At 44.4% G+C, this 23,792-nt stretch overlaps 1 protein-coding gene across 2 annotated transcripts in view; it reads right to left on the reverse strand.

The window, feature by feature from the left end:
- LOC135898616 (uncharacterized protein DDB_G0284671-like) overlaps nucleotides 1-23,792 on the reverse strand; it is a 72,290-nt gene that overhangs the window by 27,644 nt on the left and 20,854 nt on the right. For both annotated transcript variants that reach the window (XM_070526682.1, XM_070526681.1), the window contains exon 3: nucleotides 16,755-16,803. In XM_070526682.1, the coding sequence (XP_070382783.1) occupies nucleotides 16,755-16,803 (49 nt within the window). The remainder of the gene's footprint in view (nucleotides 1-16,754; nucleotides 16,804-23,792) is intronic.

A 23,792-nucleotide genomic window follows, 5' to 3' on the forward strand; every position in this document is an offset into this window, starting at 1 on the left:
AGCGCACCGACTTTACCAAGGCGAGTAGTGACGTGGCCTCGCACGGTTTGGCAGAAGTCTTGCGATTGTAGGGGGCATGGGAATTCTACAGACATGCTGGACATCTGGTTCATCCCGCTAAACAACTATTTCCTTCTTAACAAGGTTCCAGGCTCCGGCTCTCAGCCCCTGCTCTGACTTGTACAAGGACTCGTGGGCAGCCGTCCTTGCTCACTATGTCACCTCGAGCACTCACTCTCCTCCAGCTGGTGCTCCATCACAACAGCTCTCGCCATCTATCGTGTCATTCTGAATATGGTCGTCCCACATCACCTGCTTCCACCCGTGCCGGTCGTCAGCATGCGCCAACCCCAGCATCAAACCTCTACGTGGTCCATGAGCTTCCTCCCCAACTCAAAGGCAGCTGCTCGACGATTCTTTCCAAGAAATACACTGGGCTAAACGCAAGTGCCTTCGGCTACTTTACAGCTCGTCGCTGTTCTTCCTTAGACGTCCCCACAAGCTGCCCGCTTTCCACTCGGGGCAACTCACTCATCGCCAATTCAGAGGCTCAGCCACCGACTCAACAAGGCGCAAATTTCACTCTCGCTGGCGCGGCGTTGCCACAAGCACAACCTTCGTGATGCATTGAGTGACCACTGCAACCCTGATGCTATAGGCATTCGAGATTCCACTGAAAGCAGCAGCAGGCAAGCTTTCCGATGTTGTGCTCACATCTTTCGCAGATGCATGGCCTACCGAAATTTTGCAGGAGCAACTTTGCCATCTGGTTTCTTCAGCTCGAGAATCACTTCTAAGTCAACAACATGAGTGACCAACACTTGCGCTATCTCCACGCAAGTCCCAAGCTGCCAGATGGTCTACTTTTGGAGCTCCGACTTCTACAGGCCCGTGCATCTACGAGTGCCTGTGGCAGGTTGCGATTTCTCACTTTGGTATCATATGTGGCTGCGCTTCACTCACAACCTATGCTGCCGGTGCTGCCTGGTGTATATCTCTCAGATTGCGAGAACCCGACACTACCAATGACGACACCGTCTGCACACTTTACCTGGGGGCTTTACCATTGGACTTTATTTCAATTGCACTTCGCACTAGGAGATGGGCTCTGTAGCCGCGCGGCTATCACTTCCAACATAGGCAAAGAAGATGGGCTCACGCACAGGCAGAGCAAGAATAGAACATGCTAGTGCACGCGACCTGAACGGCTGCTCCCAAGATCCCGTGACACCATGGCTGGCTGGCTTGAATAAGCCTAGTTACCTCTTCATGCTGCCTCCCATAAATTGGTGACCAGGACGACCAAACCTAGCCTTCGCACAACTTCTTTGTACATACACCTCTGCTCACAGTGCTTCCGTCGCAAGTCTGAAAACATTGCCTTAGCCTGCAAGTCATTATTGCATTCATGTAATTAACAATGAGGACTTGTTAATTTGAATTCCAGCAAAAGGGTTAAACAACTACACAAGTCGGAAATCAAAATGGAGTGACTCCCATGCATTATGGGAACCAATGTTATGGTAACATTTTGCTGGTAACCCAACATTGTTATGATTAACGTGAAGTGTTGCTAGGCGGACCAACATGTTTGTGTAAAATGAACTATGTGTGTAACAAAAGCAAAAAGACGTCAGTGACTATGATTGTGTGACACTGACAGCATGATTTCTACTCCGGCCATTTGAAGTCAGCTTACAACATGCAGACTGTTGCGTTCTACATGTGTACTGGACGAGCATATGAAAGAGAAGCATGGATTGTCAAGTTATCAGTGATTATGTGTTATACAATCGTACGTACCTACGGCTATGTCATGTGATGTATGTTAAAACAACGATGGCTTCATAGGTTTCTCAGCCCAAAGCAGTTTTTTAAAAACCCATAAGGGATTTCTTCGAAAAAAAAAAGCTTCATAGCTGAAAAAAAATTTTCTCCAGGTCCTGGGATGGAACCCAGGACATTGTGCTAAAGTCAGGTTGATGAGAATTTTCCTTTTCGTGAACCCTCCTTGATTTTGCGGGCTTCCACAGAACTGATTTATTTATTTAAGACAACCTTTTCGTTGTCTTAAATAAATTCTGAATGAATGAATGAAAAAAAATGAAATGATTTGCCATTAATCGGTCTTAGGAGCAGGCAAATGGTCGACGGCCCTAACTTTGACCGCCTAAATGCCTTGGGGTAGCATACAACAGTTTATTGGCTACTAGCCTGCTTCTAAGGTCACATGCAATTAAAATGAATTATATTAACTAACACATGCAGGATTGTTTTAATAACATATGCCTCCATGAACTCATGCACTGCCCAAGATCATAACACGCAAAAAGCACAGTTCACATTAGTAGGCCTTGCAAAGCGTGCCAAGATGCACACCATGAAATTTATTTGAATTGTTTGAGTGCTTCCTATTATGGCCATTTAATGGGACACTAAAGGCAAATACTAAGTAGATGTTGCCTATTAAAGCAGCATTCCATAAACCTCACAGTGCTTCTTCCATGCCAAGAAGAGATAGTTTACGAGAAAATTGCATCTGAAGGGTTCGCATACCTAGAGAGCAATTCAATTCGCCTGCTCCTGAGGACAGAGTGGCGACGTTGTGCCATCACTGCCCTTCACTTCCACTGGTGAGTAAAACAGTACCCTACAGACGGTGCTACAGTTTTCTGTGCAAAATGCGTAAGCCCGGCCATGTAGCAACCGAGCCAAGACAGAACGTTGGACTCGCCGCTGCAACTGCTCTTGATCAAGTAGCACGGACTGTTCGGGAATCCCGCAACATCACATAAACATCGAATTCTCTGTAACTTGCAGTTTGGGCGAGTTTCGCGAGCCAGAAAATCCAGCTCAGCACTATGTGATAACGAAACTACTAAAACATGTAAGCGTGGGCGATGCTTTCAAGGGTAACCTCAATGGGTTCTTTTTTCTAAATATCAAATAGAACTAGACGAATAGCATTTTCTTTCATCTTATAATGCAATGCAGCAATCTTTTTAATACTAGTAGATAAGTCCTAGCGACAGAACTTTAATGAGGAGTGCCTTCATCATCGGGCTGGTACTTTAATGTGCTGGGGCAGCCTCTAATTGTGTATTGCAGTTACTTCCGTTCATCAATTACTGAAGCTCTGTTCGCAATAACAGTGATGCCTTCGACGTTTTCGAGCACTAATCTATTACTTTAGCTTGACTTAATAATTGCCTTTAGTGTCCCTTTAGACACTAGTCCCTCTGACCTGCATAGGACTTGCCACAGCAGAGAGGTATTGCGCTGATAACCCCCACAGCACAACACACAAAGTGCTTGGCATGGTTCTTTGTACATCCTTGTCTCTCAGTACTCGTGTTACAAAGACACAATTGGGCTAATCACTTCGGTGCGGGAGAAACCATTGGGGCATCATATCTACTAGTCAAGTTTTTCAATTTGTGGCTAATTCTGAGCACATATGGCACGAAGTCATATCTAGTGATATCTGTTCTTCTTATGTCTGATGGTGTGTCCTAGTGAGGAACGCTTCACCTTTTAAAGAACAGATTTGGTAACGGCATGTACAACTAATTGAGTAAGTGGGATTTCAAATGCCTGTTCATTTGATCAAATCACATCAACAGGCCACTTGCCCCAATTGGGCAAATGGCCAATAAACCATCATACCCTGTCTTAGGGCATCAAGGGGCAGCCGAAGTCAGAGCCCTTGAACAGTTGCCTGCTGATGTATTTTATGATGCCTGCAGTTAAGACGTCTGCTGCTGTGGCTGTGAGTGGTAGTGGCTTATGCCAAGGGGATGGGAGGGTGAGTGCCACAGTAGCTGAATTGGTAAGGCACTACATGCCTAATGAAGGTGGTGTGGATTCAGCTCCTACCTACAGCAAACTATCTTTTCGTCCACTTTCATTTCCCTTATCCATACTATTTATAAATTCCAAAAATGCATATTTAATTTACCCTATGCTTTCTCCGAGTTCATTATTTATTTTCATCATCTGGTCAAACAATTATGGCTCAGCTCGATAAAGGCTAATTCAGCTTGGAAGATAAGAACATCCGAGGAGGCCAAAGGAAGTGACTTGGTCGGCAATTGTGGATACTGTTCAGAATCAGCTTTAAAAACATAGAAGGTTTTCAGCTAAGCGCATAGCAAAGACAGTCAACTTGTCATAAAGGTGCTTAGAGTAACTACTCACTAGTGCACTAAACATGAAAGTTTTAGCTAAGTGTGCCCAAATTGCTGACAAGAAATGCGGAAATAAGGTTACTTGTCAATCTAGTATATGCTCCCGACAGAGCACCTTGGTGGCGAGCGTCGCAACACCCGTCACAGCAGAAGCGCAACTAGCGAACAGGTGGGGGAATTAGGTCATGCGTGCCATGGCCGAATCCATTTCCTGAAAGCTGAAGAGCAGCTCGACAAGGACTTGCTAATCAAATGTAAGCGGAACAGACGCCACTAGGCCTGAGGTGTACAAATTGTACACCTCATGTACAAATATGCGCACAAATTTACCCACAGCTTCAAGAACATGCCTGCTAGATGCAATGTCCCATTTGTTCCTTTATACACCTGTCAAATTAGCCCAATTGTGTTCTCGTACCTAAAGACAAGGGTGTATGAAAAATCACGCCAACCATATTGAGCATTGTGCTGTGGGTTGGTCATAAGATATCTCTCAGCTGTGGCAAGTTCTACGTGGACCAAACGGCCCAATGCCTGAATGACTATTTGAGGGAGCATTCAAACAATTTAAATAAACCGGATGGTGCAGCACACATTGCAAGGCCTGCTCATATGAGCCGTGCTTTCGCACATTATGATCCTGTGCAGGAGTAGCAACAAAACATCGCATGAGCTCATGAAGGTATATTTTATCAGAGAGTGCACATGTTAGTAGCACTTCAATTGCCTTAATTCCCCAGAGGTGCACTTGTTTAATGGCTATTTGTAGCATTAAAAGACAAACTAGCACTGTCACAACATTCACCTCTTGCCTGTGCACAAAATTTGTACACTATGTTTCATCCTTTGAATCATTAAATCAGTTAGTAGTTCGCACTTTCATGTGTCCTTCCTCTGTAAATAGATTTTCGCACACAAAAACAATGTGCAGCAGACTTCACCAATTTGCCCAAGACGAAGTCCTAGTCAGACTCAAAAATCTCCTTCAGAGATTTTCTTACTGTGATGAGAATTTCTGTCACTGCATGGCACTCTGTTCGAACAAGGCCTTCACTGATAAGATGGGAGAAAAAAAAGGTTACAGAGGCAAAAATTGTCACATTGGCACTCAGATATATTCCCTAATGCAATGCCTAAAAGATTTTTTTTTTGTTGGACAAGAGGATCAGGGTAAGGCTCATGACTAATGAGCATTCTATTGCACAGATGAAGGGATTAACCAAACAAGCCCTGCAAAGTCAAGGAAGATTCATACAATGGAAACTTGGCATTTGCTTGAGAGTGGCATGCAGGGACCCGCAAACCCACACCGGTCATATTAGCGTGCATCTCACATCTATAACCTAATGCAGGTTCCTGCAATGAACCTACATCATGTTTGTAAACAAAAATTGAGCCAAAGTAGAACTATGAGCGGCTGGGCCACGTTCTGCAATATTTGTCTTCATAGTTTACATTGGGGTTGCTCAACATGTTCCTTTAGAACTGTGGCGAGCAGGTGCTCAAGCAAGTCGCGATTCGCTAGCCGCCAAAATCCGATAAACAAACAGTATGAACATGCAAGACAAGAAACAGTACAGGTAAATGCGACATCGAGTGCCATATAAAAATTGCAACAGCTCACTTACTTAGGCAATATCTTCAACAGCAATCCTACGAAGGATGAAACTTTTTTTTTTCGCGATCGATGCACAACACTAAGCGGCAACTGCAGCAACAAGCATTTGGAACGAGTTTAAACGTTTTTTACCATAAGAGCAAAAAGTTCTGCCAAACTGAGAGCCCACATATGCTCCATTCACATCAGTAAATTCAACAAACAAGAGCAACAGCACTGAAAAACGTAACAGGAGCTGCACAAGACCACACTACCAACCATAAACGCGCTCCAAGGCATAAAGAAACGAGCTGCTCCAGCGTTGCGCCCAAGTGTGGCTCGAGATCGCAAGCTCGAACACCATCCGGTTCTTCCAGCGCAACTAACTAGAACAACATTCTATCACACAACACAGTAAGAAGCCGTAAAATTCTGTTTTAGCTAAGCTGAAAAGCTGAAGCAGCTCCAGCAGCGCGCGCAAAACTATAAACCGGAACACGCCATACTTGTTTAAAAACGTCATCATAACTGTGACGTCACTTCCGTGCGTGGCAGCAGCGTTTTAGTATGGCATTTCGCTCCTACCACGTGCGTGTCAGCAGTTTACGCCCAGCGAAAAAGCTAGTTCTGCCCACAACATGCACATGTACCGCAATGATGATGGTATGTGATGAGGATGCGTGGAGATGACAAAACGCTTCTTAGGCAGAGTATCATGCATAAATTTCAAACCTGCAGGTGTACTGGAACCAACAGAAAAACTTCAAAAGCTGCGTTAGAGGCCTAAGAAAGTGCTCTGTCAAACAATCCATTAAAATTCAGCAAACTTTAGCGATAGCAATAGCTCTTAGAGTTCATTTACTGGGACAGCAGCAGGCTATCACTATTAACACTGCCCTTTTGCTAGCTAGTTAGCTGGCTATGAAAATAGCTCTATCGTTTCAAAAACATAAAATCCTGTTTCAGTGTTGTGTTTCACTCTCCAACAGTCTTTTTCGCTGCACTTTCAAAAGCTTCAATAGGAACAAATTCTTTGGAATGGGCACGTCATCTTGAGCCTCTACAGATTTCCCTCTGCACTACATGCACACATGCCTACATGCTACATGCCTGACGCACAAAACCTTTCACAAGTTGCATAGCAAAAATGTTGCATGCTAACTCGGTGGCTAGTGCATACCGATACTGTGGTGTTGTGGATCTAACAGTTGTGAATTTCAGCCTCTCTTCTCACAGAAACTCGGGTTAGTGAAAGGATGCATGCACGAGGTGAAGTGTCGCCCTATTAAGAAGCCTGTAGCTGCCAAGTTTTGCCGATGGCCATTTTTTCTCCAGCAGCAAATCTTTCATGAACTCTCCCATCTCGAAAGCTCCGGGGTCATCAAACCAGTCTCAGCTTTTGACTAGGTCTCTCCACTCATCATGGTCAAGAAAAAGAACGGTGCCCTGAGACTTAGCGTGCACTTGCGTGAGCCAAACAAGTCTATTGTGCTGGACAGTTTGTCCTTGCCTCACATCAGAGAAATCCTCGAGTAACATGCTGTTTACTTTTCAAAGTTAAATATTGCATCAGCATACCATCAGGTTCAATTGTCGGTGTCACGCAGGGACTTTACAAAATCTGAACAAGTCATCATGGGTTAAAAAAAGTAGTCTGCTTTGGGCTTGCATCAGCCCCTGCAATTTTCCAGAAAATGATGTCAGGTATATTGAGGGGTTGCTCTGGAGTGCTATGCTACCTTGATAAAATTTTTGTCTGGGGTTGAACGCATGAAGAACGTGATGCCATTGTGTAAATTTTGTTACCACTTATCAGTAACTCTGTCATGAAACTCAATAACAAGTTCGTCTTTGCTGTCAATGAAGTACAATTTCTGGGTCACAATTTGAATGCGAGGCCCTTGTCCCCTGTTGAGTCTAAAGTCAATGCTATTATCAAAGTTCCTTCTTCTACCTACTGTAAACCTTTGCAATCATTTCTGGGCTTAACTGGCTATGCTACGTTTCATGCTGCATTATGCATAGATTGAACCACTGCACGCACCACTCTGCAAAGGCTAAACATTTCAATGGTCTCAAGAAGCCAATCAGGGCTTCAATAACACCAAAAAGTACAGTCGAACTTCGTTCATACATTTTAGAAAGAAACAAAAAAAGCACTAACTGGGAAAACTTACAATCAGTAGTAACTAAAAATTTGACAGACTCAACTGTAGTTGACGCCTATGTAACGCGAAGCGTTGCTCGAATCGTTGCAGCACAAGGCACCAGACGCCAATGCGTCTTGAGATGATGGGTCTCCGGCAGTCTGAGATGCATTTTGTTGTCTTCCTATTACACAGTGTTTTAAAGTGGCGACGGGAAACCGAAACCAAATTGAGCTGGCTGACGATGCTGGGTGCGCTATAGTGAAACACGATGCTCACATCACACCATCTGCAGCTCAGAATGGCGGCACGTTTGGGTTATCGGCTACTAAATGTGTGCAGTACGATTCTAACGGCACTACACCTTATGTGCTGTAAAACTAATAGGTGAAAATGCTTATCGCAATAGGGTTGTCAGCAACAGCTGTGAATGCGGCGGCAACAACCCAGGAGGAGGTCGTTTTCTGTGTTCCGAATTGTGAACACTGGTGCCGCGAAACCATACAGAAGACAATTGTATCCATGAGGTTCGACTGTATTGCGGCTAACCCAGCTATATAAATCTTTGATGAGGAATTTGCTATCGTTATGACTGCTGATGCTTTCGACTTTGGGCACTGCACCGTTTCTCAACAATGCAAAAGTGACCCATTCATTAAAACTGCTTTTGTTTCGAGAACCTCGTCTCCCCCTGAATGCAGGTATATTGCTAGTGAGCCTGAAGCGCTAGGATGTCTCTTTGCTTGCAAGAAGCGGCACGTATACTTGTGGGGCCGACATTTTACTTTATGCACTGATCATCAAGCTCTTAGAACATTAGTTTCCACTGATGTACCAGGCTTTTGCACTACAACTTTAGCACACAGCACTGCAAAGTCTCTAACAGTGTGATAGCAAATGCTCTTTTTAGACTGCCCTTGAAACTGCCTGCTTCTCAGGAACTCGAGAAAGAAATTGTTTCCCTTGTCACTCCATACATTGGTAATGCTGACCTACAAGCAGCTACAGCGTGTGGACAGCTACGTTTTCTGTGCAAATGAGTCAGCCTTCCAGATTCGCTACGCTCATGCATCTGGTTCATGAAAGCCATCCTGGCATCATCAAAACTAAGCAACGCCTTAGAGAAAGATATTTGTGCCCTGGCCTTGATAAGCAGGTTCAGAATGCAGTTTGTAACTGTGTCGTGTGTCAAGCAGCCTACAAGTCTGCTAAACTGATCTCTGCAGCCCAGCGGCCTGTTAACTGGCCAATAAACCTTGGGAAAAGCTGGAAATCAACCTTTCTGCTGGTTTGCCATTACTGTAGTGCATTATTACTCTAAGTGGCTTGCAGTTTACACATGTGGTCACCTCAGAAGCTATGATTGCGTTTTTGTTAACACCTTTTTCGGTGTCTTTCGGGGTCCAAGTGTCACGTGCAATGGTCCACAACAAAAGTCTCAGTTGTTTGAAATTTTTCTCTCTGACAGAACAGTTCCTCCCGTATGTTCATCTAATTACTATACACAAGCCCACTGGCCAAGTTGAAATATTTGTCTTAACAGAGCAGATTTAGCTTGCTCAACTAGAATGTTGTTCACTGAAGCAGGCTGCCGTGGACATGGGCACATACAGGTTTACAGCTCAGGCTACGGCAGGTCTGTCAGCTGCATAACTTTATAAGTGCCAGCCTCTTTCTGGAATTGACATTACTGGTTTACAAACAACATTATCAGTGCCTCCCCAAGTTTCAGATCCTGTGAGAACTACCGTTTTCCATAGATTACAGGCAGCTAAAATGCATGTAGATCGTAAGTTCGGAGCAAAACCTCCCCAACTACCGGTGGGCCTCGGAGTACATCTGCTAGGAAACCAAAATAAATACAGCAGTCCCTAAACAATTCGCAGTCAGGTTGGACCAAATGTCATCAAGCTGAGTGATGGAAATGTGTGGAACTCGTCCAAGTTGGTTATCGTACATGAAGAACACGACAATAATGGCCAACAGGATTCCCATACTCCTCCACTTAACTCTCCATTCATGCAGAACAATACTTTTACCCAAAACACCTATCTTAATACTTCAACTGCCTCGACAAATTCCAAAAACATGTTATTGCGATAGCAGTTATATGGACACTCCAGGTGCATTTCCGACATCGATGTCAGCGTCGCCGTGAGGTTCTGTATAAAGTCCAAGGGCGAGACAGCAATAGAATCGTTGGCGCGCACCTTGCGTTGTATGTACGAGTGAAGGTGTGCAAGGGGTGCCGACGGTCGCAGCTAAATCTCGTCCGCACGAAGGGGACGAAAGTGGGCAGGAAGTGCGCCATCTCCCATTATGCGCGAGGTGCCCAATGTTGAGAGGCATCGGGAGGAGGTAAGAGAGGGAGGGGGGGGCAGTGTTCTACTCCAGCTGCAAATGCATATGTGTTAGCTGCGTGCAGCCACATCTTGAAAGTTGTTTTGGGGCAGAGTTTGGGTGCGTCGGCGGCTCGCTGTGCTGTGTGTTCACAGCGCTCCCTTTTCCTTGAAGCGATAGACAGCATGAATGTCACTTAGTTTGATGCTACTACTGCATTTTCTCCTGCCAGCATTTTGACAGCGAGTTTCCGCGGCCATTGATTTAGATGTGTTCATGTTTGCTTGTGAGCGTGTGACACCGTGCTTGTTAATTTAGTCAGTGTGCTTATGTTTACAAGTTTATACAGCCACTAAAAGTAATATCCTTACTTCTTATAGCTGCCCACTTATTTGCTATCGCAATCAATGCTTCGCCTTTCGGGCTAAACTGCGACTTTTCTTTAGAAGTGCAAAAAAATTGCCAGAAGTCACCGAGTATTACTTTCTTATCTAAGTTCCAAGAAAGTGAACACCTACGTGTATGCAACAATTGCCAAAATTCATGACGAGTTAACTCGTTATCGCCCCTAGAGGATGTTCATTGTGTTGGCCAGTTGTCTCGTCATCGGCATTTAAGGGGTTAAGCAATCCTTCCTTAAATATGTCTCCAAATCGCTTCCTCTTGATAAGGGAGAAGATCAGGCATGGTATCAAATACAGCCAAATATCTTTAAACGAATTCTTGGGACCTCCAAATTTCTTTATAAGTTCCCTTTGTTGTAAAGGTCCCACAACGTACTGCCCATTGTAGAGCAGGCTAAGCTTGTTCAACAAAATAAAACCTTTACTAACACAAATTCTAGAAAAACTTAGTGAAGCAAGTCAAAAGTATTTTTGTCCACACTTTGACAGAATGTGCAACTGCAGCAAAACTTACTGCACCTACGTTCACTGCACTCTCTGTGACAAAATGCAGAAACCGTGCGATGTAAAGCTGCAGATCGTCGAACACTGCCACCGTCTCTCTTGCAGTAAAATTCACAGTTCCTTTACAGAATCTTCATCACTGTTGCCTTTCTTGACAGTTGTGTCCTTTTTATTTTAGATGGCTTTAAAGATGTTGTTGTTGGTCAATTAGGATTGCATCATGTTGTCACAACTGCAACGTATTTGTCCGGCATCACACTCGCTGCTGGCGTTACGACAAACAGTGCACAAGTTTAGAGATTCCAGGAGCAGCACAACATGACTGTAACGCTCGCTGACTTCGGTATGCTTGTCAAGGACATCACTAGCACTGCTATCAGCACAAAGCACACTTTGGTGATGTCTGCGAAGGGCTCCGAGTCAACACCACTACGTAGCATTATTTCTAAAGCAACAAATCAGCCATCCGGGACGCCTGGATTCTTTAGTTGTTCAGGCAAATTCGATGTATTGATCTTTGTTGTAGAGGCGTTCACAATGCATATGAAACATAGGCAATTGGCGGGGAAATCAACCCTTCGTTATACAATCGAAGCCACTTATAATCCTACCGGTTTTAACAATATATCAGTTATAACAATGAGAAGCTACTGCACCATCAACTTTTATGTTTTCCAGGGTGAAATAGCCCACTGACTACAATGCCCCAATGCCGCATTATCAGTTATAAAGACGAAGTCTGGCTGCTGGGTGTACGTGCCGAAAGGTAGTAAAATGTGAAATCCTTGAAAGAGAAAATGAGAAATTCAAGCTGCTGCATGATAGACCGCTGCTTCAAATGCCGCCGCACGCTCAATTTTCAGCCATCTCCGCGTGCCTCTTTCCCGTCGCCCTTCCACCCCTCCAAACACAAATGGGTTGCGGCCATAGCTCTATGCCACCCCACCTTTGAAACATGAATGGACCGCGCCAACTGTGCTGCTCGCAGATTGCTGGCTGGTCCCTCATTCAGCAAAGTTCTGCAAACAGCTTAATCACTCGTGTTCGTCTTTGTTGGCTGCGTCGAAATCATTCCTGGCCACGCAATTTCTCAGCCTTGTTTGACCAACAGTTGGTTTGACTCGCCGCCGAAGCAGAAGATGGCTGATGTGCCCGCTGATCATCAGCCATGAACAATGTTGCCGGTGGAAAGAAAGTGCAGGGCTATGGATTTGGAAACTAAGTGCTTCTAACTGATGCAGCGATCGTCGCAAACATGCTTGCATCGCATAGCGACGGCGACGACGGCAGTGATGATGTGGTAGGGCAGGTTGCCTCAATGTTGTCCTCACAGGCAGAGGATACAGTCCCTCCAGGGCTTCGTTCTCACGAGGAACCTTTTACTGCACTACGTAGAGCACCTGGATGCCTTCGAGAAGGATGTCGGCAAGCTTCACGTAAAGCATGCAAAGCTGACGGCGATAGGGTTTTCTCTTGCAAGCCAGTAAGATGTATGTGGCGAGATGCTTGTGGAGATCTCGCCTCAGCGTTTCTTCTGGATTTCTCAAGCTGACAGGCTGCCGTGGCAGCCTTCTCGCAATTTTTCAAAGGCCCCTTTAGGGGTCACCAAAGCGATGCCTCGGTGGTGCTCGCATAGCGCTTGCCACCCGTGGCCCCACTTTGAAGTTGTTATAGCAGTGCCATTCCTTAACGCAAGACACCCGCGGTTTGTTAAACACGATCGGAGGGGCCAGGAAGAAGTTAAATGAGTGAACGCAATCTGCAGCCGGATGGAGGAAGGTGGTGGGCAGGGACACTGGCCTGCCCACTATTATAGTTTTCTCACAGCATCTCTGCCATCCCCCTATTTTGTTTTTTTCATACAACCTGGTTACAACAATTATCGGTTATAACAATGGAATTTTCGTGGCACTTGAATATTGTTATAAGTGGGTTCGACTGTACAGGTCATTTTGCTGTAGAGGCGTTCGACTGCACCAGCTGATGTGCCGAGCCGACATGCATCACTCCTCAAGTTCTCCCGGGAGTGTGTAACAAAGCAGATAGGCTCAGTCGAGGAGGCACCTTCGCAACAAATGGCCAAAGTGCCCAGCCACGATTCGTTGTCTTCGGTCACGCTTGAAGGGCATTTATCCAACCCGTCATGCTCTACTGCTTCATAGATGATAAAGTGTTCACTCTCAAACCTCACGAAAGGGTGCTTAGGTGAGCCCCAAGGACGAAACTCTGCAGATGTCTCAGAGTCAGTTAAGGTTCTAACAGTGAACACAAGTTCGTCCATACATCCTACATGCCCTTGTCCCGTATGTATCTGAAAGGGCCCAGCTTAATTTACGTATTACGTGCCTTAATTAATTAATTAATTTATTTATTCCTCAAATGACCCTGGAGAAGGGTTTTACATCATGGGTATACATATATGTATGCATATGTATGCCATTAATGTATGCATATAAATTTGCTTGGATGGAATTTGATCATTTTTACGATACTCCTTGTAATATTTTTATGTGTCGTCCTTCAATAATCCAGAGCTCCAGGCAGCATCATGTGATATCGCGTAAATATAGAGTTTCTCCATACATTATTTCTTCTTAAATGCTACTTAAAAGGGTCCTGCGCAGGCTCACTGCAATACATAATGTAGAAGGGTTAGTCCAAAATCTGGTCAGCTCATCGCACAATACAAATGTGTCCCACTATAATAATGAACAATGAATAATGTTCCTGCACTCATACCTGTAATAACCATTGCATAATGTTGCTGCGTTATAATGCACATACGATTACAAAGGTCTTACTCGTTGTGCATCGAACAGTAACATTATATCAAATCATTTCTACTGTAATGTTACTAGTCAACCTTGCACACGTGTTGTTACATCCCTAAACTATGTTCTGTGCCTTCAATTTGTACCATGTTGATGTCACCTGCTCATGCTCACTGCGCATCTGTAGCCTTAGTTCTGTAATATGCTGTCGTGTAAACATGTGTTATACGTATGAGCTCATTGTGCAGCCCCAAGTTTCTTCATTGCTTTTAGGAGGAGATGATGTGGTGTCATTCTCTGGCTCACGGGTTTTGCTTTTAAGGGACCTCACAGTGCGCGCCCCTACAGTTCATGTTCTCATTCAATGTGAAATCGCCGAGTTGCATGTGTACAGACCTACAAGGCTGTGTGAATATTAAAATCAATTTCTGCCTCACTATCTGTCTGGCCTCACATCCTTTCACCGCGCCTCACCCCACATGCGATTCTCTCTCCCCTGGATGGCATCTGCACTGCCATTGTCAGCGATGTGACAAATAACCAACAAATACGAACCACACATTGCCGATCCCCAAATGTGGTTGTGAGTTAACAATGTTTTCCTTAGCTGCAGGATGTAAAGGATGCTAAAGAGAAACACTAATTTTGTGTAGATAGATGAAGTATCATTACAAAACTCGGCTTTTGTTAATTTTGGAATAATAGGTTGACTATTACAATACAAAATCAATTTTCTTTATCATCTGAAGAATTCCTAATGCTTGCACATCAGTGCGACATCGTGGACCTCAATGAACTTAAACTTTTGCACCGTCGTGGCTCATTCACCCATTCACTTCCGTGGGAGCGCTGAGAAGACCTTAGTGCAAAGGGCTGGCTTCGAGCCGGCCATCTTAAGAGCAGATGTTTCCACCCTTTAGAGCAGATGTTCTCGCATGTTTTTCATAGGTGGCAGAACATTGAAAGTTGTTTTCTGTTTTTTTTTGCAGTAAACTATTTTGCAAATGTATATAGCATAACTTAGTTACTTTCTTACAGTGCAGAACACTGAACGAAGCATGAAAACATGCCGCAGAACACCAGACAAAGCAAAGTGCAGCACGGCAGGAAGCGAAGGGACTAAATGTTATCGAAGCTTGCCTAGTTTAGTCTTGAGATTTTATTTTTCAATACAATGTGTTCCCTTCTTACCAAAAACACATTAACTAGGACCAAGCAGACACTGGCAAAATTCATAGCATAAGGGCAAGCTGGTGATGGAACTTCCAAGATGGCGTCACCACCAGACATTCACTTTTCTGCTTTTCTGGCCACTTTCCTTTCCTTGCTTACCAGGAACTTTTCTGGCTTACCATAGCATCTTTCAAGGTACAGTGGCCTTTTTTTCTTTCATATTCTAGAAAAGTAATTTGCTAATATAAGTGAAGCAATTTTAAAGCAAAGCTTTCTTTGCAAACCTCCTTGTGCCTCTCTTGCTGACCGTGGCTGGCGACGGCTGCTGCTGTTTCAGAGAGTTGCTAACACTCAGCTGCGGGACGGCGGCGCCATCTAGGAGCGATGGGTCATACTGCGTTGCCTGCAGCAGTGGAAGGTAGAGGAGGGAAAACCGGCCTTCGCATGCAGGTCATTGGTTGCTGGTGGAGAGTGCGAGGGATCGTGTAGTGGAGAGCCGCGATGAGACAAGAGGAGGGCACCGGAGATGGTCTCGCGCTGCGTATTCGTTGTGCCACCTCGCTATTGCGCATATGGTCACATCTGCGCCTCCAAAGGGAGGTCAGGTACCCCAAAGAAATGGCGCAGAAAGTCAGCTTGCCTCTTTCAATCCCTGTAACACTTGTTGCATTCAAAGGCGCATTGCACTCCAGAGCTCACCATTCGAGGCACCCTTGAGCCAGATGAGAAGGTCTGCATTAACACTGCCTTAAAAGTTTTGCTTTACATAGATTCCAACAGGGCACATTGGACCTGCTGCATTATTCTCTTTAGTGTCCTTTGGGAGTGAATCGGATGGTGCCGGACTCTTGCACGTTAATAAATCGTATATTAAGAAAGCGGCCAGCTCGGCTGACCAAGCCGAACTCTTGGCTTGATACAAGCATGCCCCATGCTGCTTGGTATAAGCAGGTCGATTGCATGCCCCCTGTTCGATCTGTACATGTAGCGCAACGATAAAAGCAATGACAACGACATGAATACCAGCATCCTATGAGAAAGGACGGTGGACATGGCAAGCCCAGTTTCAAGCTTTCAAGTGCTACTCCATCGATTTCATAACAAGCAGAGAGCCAAGCACTTAACACTTCTCAGAAACCTTTCACACATATACAATCTAAAAACAAGTTTACACTCTTTGGGGCTTACCTTGTTTCCAAACAAAAGCCGTGTTCCGTGTCACCTACACTTCCTTTCTTGAAGACTTCACTCACTACTCTCTTTTCAAGAGTGCTTTCTCATGCCGATAATGCACATTCCATTCGTGACCTGGAAGTACCGGGCAGCAGTAGTGAAGAAAGAAATTTGATGGAGGATAGATTACGATTACTGTTTGGAAACAAGGTAAGCCCTCAACTGTGTAGACTTTTTTGATTGTACAGGAAAATGCCTAGGCTCAGACTCGACTGTTGGAAGTATCATTCCAGGTTAAGAGATTTTGACTTTGACCTTTGTCAGCGACTCGATAGATGGAAGGGCTTTTGTTAAGGACTTCATGGATGAAACAGGCAAGGAGAGGCGTGGAAATGCGCCACCATGATAATGCTACTAAATTTGAACTCAGATGCAAACATCTCGTGCAGTTTACCCACCAACTGCTACTCCAGCCACGATGCCTGCGGTCTTGAGCTTGTCTTTGGCCTGCAATCCCACAGAGACCAAAAGAAAATGAGACTTTGAAAAAAGAAGATGCAGGAAGCACATCAGCATTGAAGTTCAACTTACTAAGCTTTTTTTTACCCAAAGCATCGCGCAAGATGCCCACAACAATCTTTAATGCAATAAATACTCACTGAGCCCCGATTGCTAAGCTGGCGGATCTGCCGGGCCATAATAGTCACAGCTGTAAACCAGGCACCGTACTTATCTTGATACCAAAAGGCCTCAGATGCTTATAGAAATTGTAAAGAAAAGAAAAGCCTTGCAGTCTGACAGTATTCATTTCGGCTAAAAAGCAGAGTACCCCTTATAAGTGTAGTGAATAGTGAGGCAAAACTATTGCTAGTATTATCGATACTAACAATCGCTTAGTCATTGCTGAACTATCAACAGAACAAGAACTATAGATAACACCAACGATAGAACACTATTGATAGTAATATCAACAGTGCCCTACCGATTAATTAAGTTCACGCGATACACCGCATTTTAACAGTGCACATAAGCTTAGCTCCATTTCCTTTTACTGTGATAGCAATTATGTGGACACTCCGGCCCATTTCTGCCGTGGCCGTGATGTTCCGTATAAAGTTCAAGGGCAATAACATTGTCGCTGCACCCTGTATGCTATATGTGCAAGTGAAATTGTGGAAGAAGCGCGCAGTCTTCCATGGCACGCAAAGCATCAGGAAGGAGGGAAAGAAAGGGAGGGGGATTTCCAGCGGCTGCTGTGTATGGCGCGGCCGCACGGGCCTTATCTTGAAAGCAATCTGCGATGGGCACAGAGTGTGCGAGTGCTGACAGCTTAGTGTGCACTGTGTTTTCAACACTTAGTTCAAGTTGAAGCGAGAGGCAGCCCAAAGGTAAATTCGCTCTCTGCTGCTGCTGCATTTCCTCATTCCAGAATTTTGACAGCGAGTTTCTGCGGTCATCGAGTGAGATGTGTTCATGTTTGCTTAATGCGCATGACACCATGTTTGGCAATGTAATTAGTAAGCAAATGTTTACAAGTTCATACGGTCAATAAAACCTCTATCCTTACTACATATAGCTGCCTATTTATTTTCTATCGTAATCGATGCTTTGCCTTTCGGGCGAAACTGCAACTTTTTCCGAGTGTTTACTAATGGTCAGTTCTGCAAAGTTTCAGTGTTATATATAGCTGAGAATTCCGAAAGTATCGAGTGTACTGTCAACAGCGAACGACTGCAGTACTATTGATAGTATTACTACTATTATAAATATTGTCACATTATTGATACTTTCTTTGTAAATTATCACAATATACTATCAAGTCAACTATCAACTGGTAGTTTTGCATCCCTAGAACTGATACGTTTTCTAAGTATCGTAGTTTCCTGTTATAAGATGCAGTTATTTTTCAAAAAAGTTTTGTCAGTGCATTTTGTACCATGTATGACTTATAATGCATAAAACTATGTGTAATAATGGGACCAATATAATGTTGTTGTTTTTTCGTGAGGACAGGAAAGCATGTGAGGCAGCCTTCTAGAAGAAAAACTAATTCATTTTAAAAGTCGCGTGATTGTGGCGATAAGACGTCAGCTCCTCAGGCTTGCCATTATGGCTCCCTGAGCATACAGGCTGGCCATGAAGGCTGTGCCGCGTATGCAATAAACGCCGCTGTCGTGGCCTAGACAATATAAGTGCCTCCTAAATTAAATATCAAGCATACTAGTTTGCTGTATAGTTTGGTTTTTCCGAAAGAAAATGTTCACCCATGATATTGATATAGAAGAAAGGCAATCCATTTTCTATTACACTGTGACACCCGACATGAACATGTTAAAAAAAAGCGGCACTTAGTTATCGGAATCATCATTAGTAGTTATCCATGTGACAAATCGCAGCAATCTAGCAGTAGTCATAGTGCTTCCAGCTTCGGGCCACTCTGGGGCCCCACCAGCTATACGCACGTCGGCGTCTTGCACCGCAACCATGCCCACCAAGTGGGCATATCAAAACTTCCAACCATAATGTTCCGCACGAAGAAGCTGCTGACCCAGGTCAAATTTGAAGAGCATAAACGCAAGCTTGCCGAACCTGCAAGAACAAAACTTGTCTCGAACCACTCGGGCCACACTAATCAGCACCCACCAACGTCTCATGCTGCAATGATTCGTGCAACGTTTCACATTACATAAATGTCAACTACAGCTGAGTCTGCCAAAATTCATACTGACTTCTAATCGTTCAGTTTCTTGGTTATTACGTTTTTCTATGTTTTTGCCATAAACATATAAGTGAGGTTTTTTTGTATTCACATATCCTGCTCAGCAAAACCAAAACTGGTTTGTTTCGTTTTTCCAAAACATGGATACCGGATGTCAGTAAGCTAATATGGGCCCTCCGATGCTTGCCGCTATTTATTTTCGTGTATGGTAGCATTGCACTTTCATGTGTAGCGACAACAATGACAAGCCAAAAATGCCAAGTCAGCTCTCCTCTAGCCTTTTCTATGCCGTGAATGAGCCTCCCTCATACAGGAATTTTTTCCAACATTTGCCCATGACAAGCGTCACCTGTCAAGGTATACTTGCTTCCATCTACTGAGTGCCACAGACAAGTAACAGTAATTTTATTCTTTTCATGTGAATTTTGCACTACTAGATGGCGCCAGCTTCACAGAATACTCATTTTCTTGTGGGCGCAGTTGCTCTAAAATAGCAAGAAGCTGGCTCTCTTGGCTTTTAAAAAAGACGGTATGGAGTTAAGCAGCTGCAGTGACAACGACTGCCCTTTTCAGTACCGGAACATGTTTTTTTCTCCACCTCAAGTATTGAAGTAAACCTTGAGAGCTTTAGCGACTTGTTTTTAGAGCTTCAACTGAGCAATGACAAATGCAAAATGTTTAAGCCTCTAGCAAACTCTTTCGCATGGATACAGTAGACAGAAATGCTTTGCCAAGTGTGCCTCTGCAATTCCTTTCTTCACAACACCAGGATTTATGCATCGTATTGACAACAAAAGCATGCTCGACTTTGATTCCAAGAAATGTCAGGCCTCTTACAGACATTTTGCTTTGCTCTGCCACACTCTCCCAAAAAGTGGAGAGAATGTAGCAGAAGTGCTCTCTTGCTCTCTCCACTCAAAAGAACCCTGTTCAGCTCTAGTATGAGCCGTATGAATGTATGACAAGACAGAATCTCATGCACATGGTCTTTGTGCAACTCACATTTAGTACAGTAAAAGCTCGTTAATTCGAACCGCAAGGGGAAGCCGCTTCAGTTCGAATTAATGAAAGTTCCAACTAACGAAAGTGAAGGAGGGCAACAGTACACTGCGATTTGGAAGCAGTAGGGCATGTCAGAAATTTGGCGTGTCAGAAAGTGATGGCGTGTGCCGCGGGCACACGCCATCTTCAAGTCGAAGCTCTGGGTCCGACTGTGCCACATCACCAGTGTCCACCGAAACAAACGTTTTTCCTCCTCCTGAGCCGAGGCTTAACACCATCACAATGAATCGCAACGGCCGATACCTCCTAAGCTGAAAACAGAGGTGCACAACCGATGAAGACTGCCGAGACAAAGACGCTGAACATGTGAAGGTGGCGAAGGCCCCGATTCGTTGGTTCTTGATTGCAAGCGCAGCTGCGACGTACTTGATTCGCTGTGTTTTAGAGCTTGCCGTGCCATCTCCGCACAACATTAGCAGCTGTACAAGATTTGCAAAGCCTCCGAGATTCACAATGGGCAAGAAGTCTCGGAGGTGACGTAGAACGGAGAGGCGGCAGCCACCGCTGCCTTCTGGCTGACCCCGCGTCGGTTAGATTTTTTTCCGCTTTTGCCTTCTCTCGCCGTTCTCTCCGTTTCGGAGGCAATACAGCCTTGTGTGTAGGCAGTAGGCGTGTTTCTCTGGCCGTGTGCCAGGCGAGCGTAGTTCGAATTATCCGTGAGGGAACCTTCTCGCGTTCGAATTAACGAACTTTTTTATACATAGACTTCTGTGGAGCTTGGCCGGACCAAATCGTACAGTTCGAATTATCCATAAATTCGAATTATTGAAGTTCAAATTAACGAGCTTTCACTGTATTTGTCGAAATGGAGATCGACAAATGGACGGGATAGAGGATCAGTATTGAATTTCTTGTTAAATTCGGTAAGAATGGCGAAATTCATCAAATGTGATGCCAAACAGAATTACTGGATGCCCTAAAGGAAAGAAATGTGTTCAAGTGAGCTAATGGTTTATGGTCAAGTTGTGAAGACTTCAAAGACAAAGCAAACTCAAGGGGCCCCTCTACCTTGTGCAACGATGAAAACATACATTATGTGCATTCTCTTGTGCTGAGTAACCACCAACTGACTGCTCGAATAATGGCAGAATCCCTTGACAAGGGAAAACCATACATTCACAATATTTTGACAAAAATTTTGAAATGAAAAAAGTTGGCGCCAAGATTATGCCGAAACTCCTGACCATCAGTTGCCAAGAAAAGATGGTTACAGTAATTGGAAAACTTCAGACAACAGCGATGAGTATTTGCAAAGGCTCTTCACAAGAACTATTTAAAATCCAATTACAAATACAATGAAGCTAAATACAACTCTAAGAGTACTGCTCAATAGTTCAATATATCAATAATTAGAAATGCGAAAATATGCCTACCTGAAGCTTATCAGGCATTTCCACACATCTTGGACAGTTTCCCAAGCTCATGAAACACTGGACTTATCCGATTTGCTTCTTCAAGGCCACGTCTAAAGAACCAAAGTTTACTTAATTTTTGCACATGAATGTTACAAATAAATTGCCTACGCTGTGGAGTAGTCTTTCACAGTGTTAACAATGCTATTCCCAGGAGCCTGCATTGCCCGAACGTGAAACTACGGTGCACCCAGGGTTCGTGCAGAACATTTAACTTAAAATTCAAGGTAAATTCAAGAGAATGAGCAAAACGAGAACAAGGTGAAAGCGGGAGCCAATGTTTCAACAAGTGTACTTGTATTTGTCAAGGCGACAAATGCTTTCCTCGGCACAGTATTTATAGGTAGGATTCTTCTAAAGGGAGGTGGGGCTAAGGCGAGCGCGTGAGGCAAAGACTGAAGGTGTGTTAGCGGCAACGGGGTAGAATTGAAAGCCCACTGACCTCTAGCGAAGCAGATAATAAAGGGGTGCTATTCACATGGTCGGAGACACAGCGGGTAACATTGCATAAGCCATCCCCATCCTTTGCTGCCACTGGTGGAAAAAGCCCCGCCCGACAGATGGCACTAGCGAGCTAAGACAGAGTGGTGGACTCATTGCTGCAGCTGCTTTTTGGTCAAATAGCGTAGACCATCCGGGCATCCCGCGACATCATATGGAAGTTGAGTTCTCTGCTACTTGCAGTTTGTGCGACTTTTGTGAGCGAGCAAAAACAGCGCAGCACTGCGCAATAACGAAACTACCGTAGTGAAACGCGAAAGCGTGGGCGACAGTGAGTCGAGCAAAAATGAAACCTTTCGACCCCTCGCGTCATCACCAGGGGTAACTTCAATGAGTATATTTTTTTTTATGATGTAATAGAACTGGACAAGTAGGATCATATTTTGTTTTATGATGCAATATAAGATTGTTTTTTGCAACGAATGGTTGAGTACTAGTGACAAAATTTAACTGAGGAGTGCTTTCGTCATCGGGCAAAATGCTTGAATGTCCCGGGGGAGTCACTAACCAAGTCGTGCGTTTACCTCAATATCTCGATTGTTAAGGCTTTATTTGCTATAATATTGACGCCTTAGAGATTCTCGAGCACTAATCTATTACTTTAGCTTGACTTCATATTTGCCTTTAGTGTCCCTTTAGGGCAGGGAAACAAAACTTATTCATACACACACAATGGCAAATGGTGAAATTGTCTTCATAGCTGCAATTTCCAGCAGCTAGGCAGTTTCTGAGTTATACACGCACGTCAAGCTCTTTGAGTGGCTTTTAACAATGGCTTTCCCCACTGTAATGATTACATTGTGTTCTAGCAAGATATTTAGCAATGTCTGGCTTCAGCCAAAGATATGCATTATGATAATGCCAAATGGCTGAAACTTTCCACCACACATTCCTGGAGCCTAGGCCTCAACAATGGAGCCAGAATGACTGTGGTGTGAAACAATTATCAAAACAACAAAAATGGTGACACGGCTTTGTCGCTTTGTCTGGTTTCGTCTAGTTCCACGATGGCAATTACAGTTTAAATAAGCCAGTCGCTGCCAGCTAAGGACCTGCCACACTAAATCGCATAGCAACACTCTGAAAGATGATATCTAGGATTATCTATCTAGGATATCCTAGGATATCCCGGAGATAGTGCAGTCTAAAAATGTTGGGACGATCCCGAAGATAGTGCACACAATCCAACGCTACTCCAACACGTGCGAGAGGTGACGCAATAGAGTGCCGTGAGAAGTGAATCGGCCCAATTCCGATCCCCAACTCGCTCAGGAAGACCCGAGGAGGCCACGCACTGAGGTCATGGCGTCTCGAAGGTCATGCGCCGACTTCGTGGCAGTGCCACTAGGTAGTGCCGAAAGTTTATAAAAAAGAACGAAACAGGAGTCCCACTTCAGTACATGCCTCATACATAACTCATTTTGATGGTGCCAATACACTGTCTCACTATATTGATCCAATGCTAAATGCATTACCGTCGACAGCTATTATGACATGCGTTCTGCCCAATTTTTCCTACCACGCAATGATGCAGCAATTTCAGTGAACAGCTGCTTCTTTCTCTTTATTCCAGAAGAGAATGTCACACAGCAGACACCTCCCAGTCCACGACATCAGCGGTGGCAGGTTATGACACAAAACTCTGCTGCCATCTCTGTAACCATAGGGCACATCAGTGCATCCACAGAGCTCCACTGATGTCAAAGTTACCATTTTGGACACTGCAAACGGCTTTTCTTGCGCCCCCTTGCTGGCCCTAGGCTGAGACTGTATAACAAGTATGCTGTGGGTCACTTTTGCAC

The sequence above is a fragment of the Dermacentor albipictus genome, chromosome 10 (genome assembly GCF_038994185.2).
Source record: "Dermacentor albipictus isolate Rhodes 1998 colony chromosome 10, USDA_Dalb.pri_finalv2, whole genome shotgun sequence".
In the NCBI taxonomy this organism is placed as follows: Eukaryota; Metazoa; Arthropoda; class Arachnida; order Ixodida; family Ixodidae; genus Dermacentor; species Dermacentor albipictus.